The following is a 12,919-nucleotide window of genomic DNA, read 5'->3' as shown; positions in this document are numbered from 1 at the left end:
ATAAATGTAAAAACTAATTAAAAATAATATAATATTATTTGATAAATTTTAAGTTAATATTATTTGTTATTATTATTAAAAATATTGAAACAAAAACACTAGAAACTAAAAAGAGTTTAAAGTCGTTAAAGTTTAATTAAAAAAAATAACTTTAAAGTTGTAAAAGATTTTACGACTTTATATTTTTCTTTTTTTCTTTTGTTATTATTTTATGACTTCATCACCAAAAATTATAAAAAATCTTAGGACTTATCCCTAATTAGATATTAATTCAAAATTTATCATCATTTATTAAATTTAAAAGAAATTACCTCCTCTTGGTCATTCCACCATGCATATTATTTTGCTAAACAGTGATGTATAATGTTTGGCTCGTAGTCAAATAGGTTTTTCCTGAAAACACCAAAAAGCCTCTTGTTACAGATTCTAGATAATTTTGTTTCACATGATTAGTTCCATATAATTCTGATTAATCAACCAACGATTCTAATGATAAATATAATAAAAATTCAAGTAGTTCAAGCCACAGTTGATAATGTTAAAATTTTAGTCAGCAACAAAAGATATAATTCTTGTTTGAGGCTTCCCCAAAAGTAGTGATATAAGGGTGAGGAGCATTTCACACAATTCATTTCTCAATTATTTCCACAAAATGAAGAAAACAGAAATGAAGAAAATCATAAAGGAGTAACGCGGGGATTTCTAAGATGACAAGTGCAATAAAAGAATTACTGAAAAGGAATGAAGGAACTGATTTCTATAATATGAAGCTATGCTATATAATCCTACAAAGAATTCAAGCTATACCCAGTAACGGCTACTATCTATGATACAAAAAGCAGACTATAAATTAACGCTATACAGCCTCAAATAGCCAAAAAAATAGGTATACATTTTTATTCGACTGTCCAACTTCACTGCCAAATGATGGTTTGGTTGTGTGCACCATGCCATTACCATGTAAGTGGATGTAAGCAACATCATATTTCTGGTTGAGAGGAGCCAGTAAGCAATTCCATAACTATAGGCACAATAAAGCTGGCACACACCATTGACTGTTGAAACAAGAATATGTCAAGATATACTATCTATGGTTAGTGCCACTGTCTCTAAAGTCATTATCCTTGGCCGCTAAGCGAGCTGTTGAACCGACAGTTGTTGGCCGCAATGATCCTTGCCGCACCATAGCGACAAATTGAGGATCATTTGTCTTTCCCTCGTGCCTTATCCACTGTACCATTTCATGATACATGGGAAAGAACTTCATCTGTATTGCGGAGTAAGAGAAGTATGGGATAAGTGTTGAGATGGAAACAAACAATGTCACAATCCAAAAGGAAGGAGATGGTGCAAGAGTTTCAATGAAGACTTTGTAAGCATTTCCGGAAAAGCTGGGAGACAATGCTCCATATACCATGAGGAAAAGGTACCATAGAGCAATGGAGCCCCAGATGAAAATATGTTGAATCAAGGTGAAGTAACTTATAGAAACAGCCATTTGCAGGTTCACAACCCAAACCACACAAGTATACATCGTTGCTCCAAGTATATCCCTCCCAGCAGTTCTTCCCTTCTCATCAAAGGCTTGAATCTCCATTGCCTTTGTGCAGAAGAAGAAAATTATTATGGCACTAATAAAGCCATTAAGCATCCAGCTGAAAATTCGACGCCAGCTAAAGAGGACATTTTGCACACCTTCTTGATATAACATAGGAAACTGCCATGTGAAATGCAAATAACACGGAATGATCATCAGAGAAGTAAACCAGGAACCCCAAATAAAGTAAATTAATGCATACTGTGTTTACATTGCATGCAGCCAAAAGAGGGCTTATTTAGTGCTGGCTTCTGTGTTTTAACATTATTGCTACCCTTGACAATGTGTTTAATCATGATGCAACTAAAAGCCAATAGGAAAGGGTAAAAGCTAATTAGGTCTACGGGCTGAATTAGGTCTAATGTAGATGTAATCATACGAATTATTGCAAGGTTTTGTTTTCTTATTTCATGCTGTGTTCTCTCTACTTTTCCAATCAATCAGCACACTATTTTACACCAGAGTAAGGAAAAATTTAATTTCATAACCATTATGAGAAAACAATAGCTTGCTGTAGGGTGAACAGTAAGCTTACCCTTAGACAGTACCGAGCAGACACATCCTGGTCAAAGACCCCAAGAGCAATCACCGGAAGTGACGAAAAGAAGACATTATAGAGTGACAAAAACCAGTCATTGTATGCAGGTTGCCCAGAGAATGATGCATACACCTCATATAAGAATAGAGTAAAGCCAAAGGTGATGTTTTTGTAGAAGAAATAGCATATCTGTCGGAAGAAGAATGAACGAGTTAATATAAATACCAAAGGTTTCAAATTATCTTTTATGGCCTATGGGTCAGTTTGGCAACTCGTAAAACTGGTTTAGAGGTTTAAAATTGTTTAAGATAATCTAGTCATAAATTTATGTTATTTTTAAACTAGTTGTTTAACTACAATTTAGATAAATTATCATTAAACTAGATCTTCTCTAATCTAATTTAAATTCAAAAAACTAGCATGCTTATTAACCTTTGGACGAATGAGTGGTTCCTAAATTATTTAATCAAAAACCACCCCTAGATCTAGCTGAACTAGAGAAATGGAAAATTGGAAGATTTAAGTAGTTTTATTTCAAAATTGGCTTCCATAAGAACCAATTTTTTAAAATATTGTAAGTTACCAAACACCTTATATTTAAAAAATAGACCCATTGCTTTATATATAATTTTTTTTCAAAGTTCCAAACATCCCCTAAATCTATAGAATGTTGAGAAGTGGATATAAGAGTGGCAATACCATTGATGAGATCCTTCTGTAACACCAATGTCCATGTACAAGAAGTAATCTTTCCAAATAACAGAACTGTGCAATCGCAATATCACTAGACATAACCGCCTGCCAGGAAAGATAACAGAAAGAATTAAAAAAAAGGTTGTGTAATAAAAAAAAAGGAAACAAAAACCAATTGAAAAACAAAATCCAAATAATTTACAATTTGCTGAGTACCTGCATTCCTTCAACGCCACTGATTCCAATCCCTATATCTGCTTCTTGAAGCATTCCCACATCATTAGCTCCATCACCAATAGCTAATGTAGTTTTACCAGTACCAGATTTGACTAGTCTAGTGACCTTTAAGAGAGGAACCAATAAATAAAACATTAATTTTAAATGCTAACCAGAATCATTATCAAAATTGCAACAAAAAAGAGGACGTGATGTTAAATAGAGAGGAAGAAACACAATAGATCGAAACATACCAGTGCCTTCTGCTTCGGTGAGGAACGGCAGCAGATAACAGATGCACAACGAATTGCAAGGTCTAGAAACATGTTCTTCATATTATCCTCTAGAGCATAAGTAAGTGATTTTCCATCAATAATTAGAGCAAATGCTTGCTGAGAGGTTCCTCTGGAGGCAGTAAGCTGTTGAGCAGCTTCAGATATTTGATGGCGGATACTTTCTCTTGAAGCCTAATGCAAGAATCAGCATAAAAATATCAGAAACTCAATTTTTAATTCTGATTTCACTAAGATACTTACACATCAAACAATCCCTTCAAACACATTACACAGGCAAAGAAAAGTTTTAATGTGTAAAAAAAAGGGGAAAGAAACAGAATTACAGAACCAATTCATCTTCCTTCTTGCATCTTTTGAACAATGTCATGCAAATGCAGTTATTGGAAATTTAGAATTATTAAAATCACTCTGTCAAGATTCTTTGTTTACAAAACTTGAATGGAAAAATCCAAGAAATATAAGTTCAAATCATCAGCAATGTAAAGCAAATACAATGCACACATCAAGTCACCATGTAAGAAGATCATATTGGTTTATCATAACAAGTAACCATTTTGTTAACATGCAAACTACACATAGTATGCAAAGTGTAAACTGCATCATCTTAGATAAAAACGAAATATAGAAATTTATTTTACCTTGACAATAGCACCCTTGTCTCCAGCCTTCTCCAATGCTTTAATATCTGGAGTTTCCAAATGAATGATAATCTGTTTCATTCCTTGTCTAAGTAAACTACAAGCAAACCTGCAATTGTATATTGATGTCAGACATCTTGAGAAGTATTTATCATGCTGAAGCCAATGTTAAAAAGGCACAATCACTGTATTATACCCAATATTGATAGCAGTCTCCATTTTATCCCCAGTCAAAACCCAGATCTTAATTCCAGCTTGAGCAAGTTTGTCAATGCAATCAGGAACCTAGAAAAATAATGAGGCGCATTTCAAGTCCAGTTACAGGTGATAAATCTTCATATGTAAACATTTCTTTCTCCTAACTCACCCCATTTTGGAGCTTGTCCTCTACAGCAGTGGCACCAAGGAGGATTAGATTCCTCTCAATCTTATCAGATACTTCCTCAATCAGTGTTTCCCGATCTTCGCTAATCAAATTCTTCGCTTGAGAAATTTCATTGTCAAATTCCTTGTATTGGTTTTCATCAAGTTCACGATATGCTAGGATCAAGGTCCTTAGACCTGCATCAGCATATTCATGCACATGTTCCAAGGTTTTCTCTTCAAACTCCCTCCCATCCTTGGCAAGCCTCTCAAACATGACACTGCATGAAAATATGACGGGTTAAATGCAATTGTAAGAACTCCAAAATGTTATGGTTACAGACTAGTATATCACAAACCTGTCAGCACCTTTACAGAGTAGGAAAATTCTCCCTTTTTCATCTTTCACTATCACTGACATTCGCTTCCTTGAGCTATTGAATTCTAAAACATTAAGAAGCTTGTACATCCTGAAAAAATAAATTAGTTAGTGTATATTGGATGCATTCTGCATTACTTGGATTTCAAAAAGAAGTACCCATAAACAATATTTGAATTAGGCACACTGCATTATAGAAGTTATTTTAGAAGCTACACACAACAATTGTAATCATGTATAATGTGAAATCCCCAATTTCAAACACCATCACAAAATTATAAATAAATTTGCCAGGTGGAAAAGATGACCAGGCCAAAAGTTTAACCAGTTTTTCATCCATATTAACTATGAAGATGTCCACATCAGTTAGAAATATAGCCAAAATACTCCTTATACGGCTTGGAAAATCATCTAACCTCAAGCTAGCTATGCGGTCATGTTAGGCCTAGCCCATTTTTAATTTTAACTAAAAGAAATTTTTTCCTCCATTTATACCTTGTAAAACAATATCAAAACATCTTTGGGGTCCACAGATCTAAAACACGAGTTCACTTATTCTATAAGCAGATTTGGTCTACTTGGTCAGTCATTCTAGGAGTTGAAAAATACTGTAATTTATTGACTAAGATCAGCAGCAGAAGGTAAGAGCTGCTACTTCCAAGCACTTTTTGTTGAAATTAACTGCTGTTATTACAAGACTTGTAATATGTAATTGCATGTGCCTTTTTCAGTTAGAATTCAACTTTAAACTTCTTATGTTGATTAGCACTGAAAAATTGATGGGAATCAGCCCAATAGGTTTGGCAAGTTTTATACTCGTAGGCCCAAGAGGGCCATTATGTCTAACCAGTAGTGGACTTTTGAGAGGAGAATAAGTTAGTTAGAGGAGAGAGAGTAGTAGGAAGGGGAATTACGGTTATATGTAAGGGAGTCATGATTGTAAGGGGAGTTATGGATGATTATGAATGAAAATTGGAGTCTAGAGAATCTTCTCTGACTTGGGGGAGCATTGCTCTCATCATATTTGTGTGCCTTCTCTGTTTTATTTTTCTCTTGCTTCCTATTTCTCATCTGACCTTTGATGCAGAACGTATCATCCATAACCCCCCTTACAATCATGACTACCTTACATATAACCGTAATTCCCCTTCCCACTACTCTCTCTCCTCAAACTAACTTATTCTCCTCTCAAAAGTCCACTAATGGTTAGACATAATTGCCCTCTTGGGCCTACAAGTATAAAACTTGCCAAACCTATAGGGCTGATTCCCATAAAAAATGCAGCATTAAAAATCTGTAGCTACTAAAGAAACAAACCAATTAATAAAAACTGACCTTTCAATTTTGTCACCAGAAACTGGATCCAATTCATACATTGATAAACTAGTCTGAGTCCTTTTATAGAATTCAAAACCAATTTCTCTCGCTGCAATCACAAATGCTGCTTCATCTGGAGATTCAGTTTCATATGAGACATTTCCTGTGTCTTCATCAACTTCTGGTATGGCTGTATGACAGATTGATAGTAAGCGGAAAAAATTCTGGATGACATTAGCATAAGGCTCATCAACCCATTTTCCATTCATTATCCTTTCATCTGAAAAGTTAAATCCTTTGACGGGAGAATTTCTGACAGTAGAGCCCCTTGTGTCATCAACCAAAGGATAACCATTTTTTCTATTCATTGCCCTCTCAACCTCTGTAACACCACGGCCATAAGCTACCCCAGCAATGGAACACTTGATGAACTCCATCGAGTTGCAGGTCAGAGTTCCAGTTTTATCTGAAAGTATTGTGTCAACTTGGCCAAGTTCCTCATTCAAGTTTGAAGTACGGGCATGGGCTGGTTTATCTGCATCTTCATAGTACATGTGGATATCTTGATTGATGAAGATGCTCTGAAGGACTTTGACAATTTCTATTGAAACATACAATGAGATGGGAATGAAGAAACCATATAACATTAAGGCTGTCAAAAAATGAAATATAGCAGCAGCAGGTGCTCTTTTAGGATCAAAGAAAATTGTAGAATCATCTGGTCTTAGGTACCACCTTTTCATCAATCCATTGTCCAAGTCATCTTCAGTAGCAATGCCAAAGAAAATAGATCCAACAAATGCCATTAGAAACAAAATACAAAACAAGAAGTAGATAACCCTATCCATCTTCTTCTCAACCTTGCTTCTCTTTGAAGGGGCATCAGTGGAATTTTGAATGACCTTCGTGTCATGACCAGAGAAGATGACAGCGCCAAATATGTAGTCCGTGTTACGAAGTTTAGAGTCTCTGAGAAGAAGTTGCAGAGGAGAAAGGGGATACTGTTGTTCTTCATACTCCATGCCCCCAACAAATGAATATAAATTTGCATTTGGGTCTTCACATTTGATTGTAGCTTTAAAATCACCGAAATGAAAGTCCTCATGTAAGGAAGAAGTTACTTCCAACCCTTGTTTTAACTTCAAATTTGTCTCCCCATCCAAGTTCATGGTTTCAACATAGCAGAATGCATCCTCATAACTGGATGAGAGCAGTAGGAGGTCTGCAGGGAAGAATTCATCCTTCATTATCTTCACTATATGCCCCACCTTCAGATTCTTCCACTCAGTATATTCAAAAGTTCCATGCCCTGTATGCACTTTAACTCTTCTATTATTCACCTCAATATCCTGCAGCAGGATTCCACTAGCTAGGTTATAAACCACAACAAATCTAAATGATTATCGTATCCCTTTAGTTTTTCTTAATATAAATAACTAATGGTCTATTACTTTAATTTCGTATAGATATTTAATTAAACAGGAAAAAAAATGAAAATCACAATTATATTAGTAGACAACAGGACTTAAAATGTAGGGAAAATTGTAGCAGAAAAAAATATTATAGATACTATTTTGAACTTTCTGGTTTCTTACCTCACAGTCATTTTATCAAATTAAGACTTTTCAACTCCAGTATTAAATTTAATTTGGAATCTGGGAGATAATGTTAACAAGTACTGGATTTATGAACAAAGAGTTTAATAATAGCACTACATCCTTTTCAAACAAGACATAGCAAGGATCTGAACAAGAAAGTTGGAATCTTCCATAAACTGACTGCCATTCCATAAAAGGAAAAATAGAATCATTTATAACCTCCCTCCGCCTTCCAAGAAAACAACAATTTTCTTTCAAAAATTATTGATATTCATCAAGCCATGGGGGTCCTATCTATCCCCCAATAGATTTTACAGATACAATAAGTTGCTAAAAAATATAAATCAAATTAAATTTAAGAAGAGAATCAGATTCATTTATAATTCACACAATTGTGCAGCAGGGTGGAAGACTAAAAGGTTCAACAACCTCACTTTTAATTTAATAAAATGAAACTACACTCACAAGCCACTATGAGGATAAAGTAGAAGACAGGATCTAGTACCTGCTTTTTCCTTTGGAAATCTTCAATCCCCTCCTTGATCATAGTTGCCCCAACAATAATAATAAGAGGAAGGATAGCACTGACAGCTGTATAAGGAGCAAGCTTTGTGAAGGCCAAGATTCCAGTTACCAAAAAATAGAAATTAGCCACCCTCCTAAACTGCTCAAAAAGTGACTTAGGCAAGAAAGAAGCAAGAGTGTACTTTGTGGAGCTCACAGAATTATCAGCATAACTCCTAATCCCAGCCTCAAAGCTCTCTGGCTCATTGCAAAACACCACCCTGGAATACCCTCTCCCTCCAATCTGTGAATAGTCCTCCTTGAGTGATTGTTTCCCACATGCAAATGAATAGATCTTACTAAGATGCAACTTCCTTCTCCTCTCACCCCTCATTCTCCTCCTCCCCAAGTTCACCATTCAATCCACCAATATCCACAATCACAAAGAAAAAGAAAGTAAAAAACCCTTAGAAAGAAGAACACTACTTGCTCCAACACACCTAAACACCAGCCACCAAAGACAACAAGTACCAAAACTAACAACCTCACCAAGTCCTTGTCAAACCCAAGCTCACTCCTCAAATTTCAAAATATAATAAAATAAAACCCTCAATGCACCCTACCACAACCCCCTCTTCAAGCTCAACCACAATTCACAACCCCAAAGACTCAAAACCCCTCTACCCAATTAAGGGTCAAAGAAAAACTGAAGAAAACAAATCAAACCAACAACCCCAGAACTAAATAAAAAAAAATAAAAAAAAAAGGCTGATCACAGAAGAAGAAGAAGAAGAAGATTACAATAGCTGACAACAAAATAACAGAAAGGTTCAGAGATGCTAGAATATGTACGTATATATATTGTTGAGGAAAAGAATCAACTATATATATTTGCAGAAAACAATCAACTATATATATTTGCAGAAAACAAAAAACACCCAGAAGAAGACACGTCAAAGGGTGCCTAGAAAACCGGTCAAGGAATCAACTTGGGAAGAGAATGTTCGATGAAGCCAACGACACCAACAAAGACAGCGAGCGAAAATTCACCATTTTTGGTAATGATTTATCAAAGTATGACACATTCAGAAGAACACGGTAATGGTGAAAATGGTAACAAGAATGTTGAACAAAGACTAGGATTGGATCTCGCATTTTTCATTGGACGCGCATTACCCTTCAGAAGAATTCAAATTTGCGCCACTTTTCCACAGTGTCATGGGAAAATGGGGCATCCAAAAAGTTCAACGAAGGGGAAAGAAAATTCAAAAAAAAAAATCAAAAATTAAAATTATAAAGAAAAAAAGTGAAATGAAAACGAAGGAAGAGAGAAAGAGAAAGTTCTGTTTGTTATGTTTTCTTCTCCGTTTCGCGGGAAAGCTATGAAGCTCGTCAATGGTGTCGGACAAGTCTCTCTCTAGGAAACTTCACAGCTAATTAATGCATTGAAGAACAAGAAGAAACAACCAAGTAAATAACTAATTTTATATAATATTAACAATAATGTGGTGTAATAATAATAAATATAAGAAAAAATAGAAATAAATTAATAGAGTAATTATCAAGTACACGATAATGGGAGGAAAATAGATAAGAAAACACGCGGGTTTTGACTTTAGGCAAAATTGGACTAAGAGAAAAAATTGGGTGCGTGCAGAATTGGATTTGGTCAAGTGGCATGTTAAGGTATAAAATTGAGAATAATGGAATGAAAAGTAGTTAGTGTTTTGAATCTAGAAGTGGTGTTCAGAAGAAATTTATTAACAAGATATTTTTTTTAATTATAACAAGATCTATTTTTAAGTTTAGAATTATATTTTTTTTAAGTTAAAATATGTTTGGGATCTTTAATAAATAATTTAATTTTGTTTTGATTTTTTGATAAAAAAATTGTATTGAGTCTCAAATAAAATAATAATTTTATTTTTTATCCTTGATATATATTTAATTCCTAATAACTTAATAAAATTTGTATTTATCCCTAATAAACTTTTTTCATTTGTTATTAATCTTTGTCAATGTTAAAAAATTAAGTGTGTTTGAACCGAAATAAATTTTGTGATAAAAAATTTTTTAAAATATGAAAGTTTTTTTTATAAAAGACTGAATTATAATTATGATTTATTTTTTATTCTTGTTGATCGATTTTGATTCTTTTATTATTTTCCACAATTTCAGTCATCACATTCAAAAAAAAATTTCCTTGTCAAGATCATCTTCAAAGGTAGTACGGGAATTGGATATGAGGGGGTTGAGTTAGAGGTGGCCATGAAAGAGAAATCGAAGATGAAAGTTGAGTTCACGGAGGTCCTTCTTTGTAGTGGTCTTGCTTCGCGATGACGAAGGAACCAAAGATGGGGAGTGTTGGAGGGGAAACAGAAAAACCAAAGATGCGGAGGTTGAATTCGTTGAGGACCTTCTTGTGATGGCTTACTTTTTGGCAGAGGTGGCTTGATCGTTGGAGATTGCAAGGCAATTGAAGCTGAGACTCCATTTGGGTTAGAGGGTTTTAGATTTGAAAAAGAAAGAATCGTTGGGTTAGTCGAGAATCTAAAAGGGGAGGTTGAATAGATACCTACAAAAACTTTACCGCTTAATTTCTTAATTCAATTAAAACGACTCCTTTTGATTAATCAATTTTTTCTTAAAAGTTTGTCAGAAAAAGATTATCACAATCAAGAAACAATGAAATTAATATCATATGAAAAAGCAGAGTTTTATGGCCCTTTAAGATCAATTACATTAACAAGATTGAAATACAAGACTAAGAGGTTAAAGAAAAAGATAATCACACATAGAATTTATGTTGGTTCAGTCCTCAATAAGACCTACATCTAGTTGTTCTAAGATTCCTTAGAACTTCCACTAATAAAGAATCAAGTACAAACATTATGCACATGCAATTCCCTAATTCTACTCTTCCCTTGAACCATATAGGGGAGAAAACGGGAGTTGAAACCCTATCAACTTACACAGACCTTTGGTAACCCTAACCAAGATCAAAAACAAGAAAGAAATCAGAGTTGGATTGAATACACCTTTATGTGTAGATCAACATCTCCAAGCTCTTCTTCAAAGAATGATCAAATCATGATGAAAATTGAATGAATCTTGATCCACTTTGATGCAATCCTACCCTACAAGGGCATTGGATAGAAAACTCCAAGAAGATTGGGTCAGAGATGTAGGAAAAGGCCCTAGGGTTCTCATAAGCCTTAGGGTAGATTTTGGACCCATTGGCTCAGTATGAGCCCACTTATCTTTGTACATATTAGATTAAGGTTTCATTATTTTTGGGTCTCGAATTTAGGGCTCCATAGTGTATGGAGGATACTCTAGTAATGTAGGATTTTCCAGCTCTTGTATTTTAGGGCACCTAGTCTAGTTTTTGTATTATGGGTAGTTTTGTAATTTCACATGCATTAAGTGCACTATTTGATGTGTGTGTATTGGGAGATAAATTTAATTAAATTGGGAGAAGCCCAATCCAATTAAATTTTGGACCATTTTAAGGGGGAAATGAGCATTTTCTTGCTACACCCCATTGTCACATCATACAGTCACTCTTTGTGCATGTCCTTCATGTTTTACATGTCTCGTGACACCTAAGCACACTTAGTGGAGAATCTTGAACTTGATCTTGGATTAGTGGGTTGAACCATAACCAAAATTCACTAATCATAATTAGTGAAAATTTGGCTCCACCAATTCAAATTCAAATTCAAGTGAAATTTGAATACAAATTCAAATTTCCCTCCAATTTTGTGTGATACTTAGGCTATAAATAGAGGTCTTGTGTGTGCATTTTTTCAACTTTAATCATTTGAGAAATTAGACTTCAAATTTCAGACCTCATTTAAGGCATAAAATTTGTGCCCCCTTCTCTCCCTCTCCCTCCACTCATCTTCTCCTACCTTCAAGCTTTTATCCATGGCCTCCTATAGTGGTGAGCTTGCTCTTGACTCATCTTCTCCTTGAAGTAGAGTCTCCAATCACCTTTCCTCCTTCTCCATTCCATTGCCATTGATCTTCAAGAATCAAAGGACTCCATTGATGAAGAAGATCCAAGGCCTACAAGCTCTACATGGAGCTACATCATGTGGTATCAAGAGCATCTTCATCTAGGTGATGTTATTTTGCTTCCTCTATCTTTTTGTTCGGTCAATTCACTTTAATTCCTTGTTATTCATCTTATTCTCCATGTATCTTCTCCATTGTCATGTGGTTTGGTGTTGTTTAGAGTAGATTCAAAAAAATAAATCGATTAAATCTTAGATCTACACTTGTTCTTGCATTTCTATGGTTCAAATTTTATAGATCTACTCTTGAATCATGTTTTTGTGTTGATTTTAGGTTCTATCATTTTTCAGTCATAATCTTCTTGTGCTAAACCTTTAGATCTCAATTTTCTAGTAAAATATTGATTAGAAAATAAAACACAAAAATCTAAGTGTAAATCACTTCATTCATGTTGTCATAGAGTCATGTTTAGTCATAATGATTGTCACATTATGTTTTAAGTTTATGTTGAATTTTAATTTTGTTGATTGAATTCTAGATACATTTGTTCATGTATTCTTGCAATTCTTAGCCTATCATTTAAATTTTGAGTCAAATCTTGCATGTTAATTAGTCCTTAACATGTTCATGCAAAATTCTTAGAGAGTCTTTGATTGTGAACCTTTTCTTGAACTTTTAGGTTTCCTTATACTTGTGTCTATTGTGAATTTGAGTTTTTGTGATTGAATTGCTAGTTGAAATTTTGATCCCAAGTGAATAT

General features: G+C 34.4%; 1 protein-coding gene across 1 annotated transcript; it reads right to left on the bottom strand.

Annotated features, from left to right (window-relative positions):
- Positions 1-732: 732 nt before the first annotated feature.
- Positions 733-9,627, bottom strand: LOC100811892 (putative phospholipid-transporting ATPase 9). Its single transcript, XM_003516220.5, has 11 exons — positions 8,141-9,627; positions 6,056-7,386; positions 4,701-4,811; positions 4,346-4,622; positions 4,175-4,263; positions 3,979-4,087; positions 3,299-3,511; positions 3,045-3,170; positions 2,835-2,933; positions 2,133-2,324; positions 733-1,717 (listed from the first exon to the last, which is right to left on the bottom strand). The coding sequence occupies exons 1-11, from the start codon at positions 8,555-8,557 to the stop codon at positions 1,085-1,087; spliced, it is 3,597 nt and encodes a 1,198-aa protein (XP_003516268.2). The 5' UTR covers positions 8,558-9,627; the 3' UTR covers positions 733-1,084.
- Between the last annotated feature and the right edge of the window lie 3,292 nt (positions 9,628-12,919).

The sequence above is a fragment of the Glycine max genome, chromosome 1 (assembly GCF_000004515.6).
Source record: "Glycine max cultivar Williams 82 chromosome 1, Glycine_max_v4.0, whole genome shotgun sequence".
NCBI lineage: Eukaryota > Viridiplantae > Streptophyta > Magnoliopsida > Fabales > Fabaceae > Glycine > Glycine max.
Note: the sequence above shows the minus strand (reverse complement) of the source record. Positions and strands in the feature narration are given on the sequence as shown.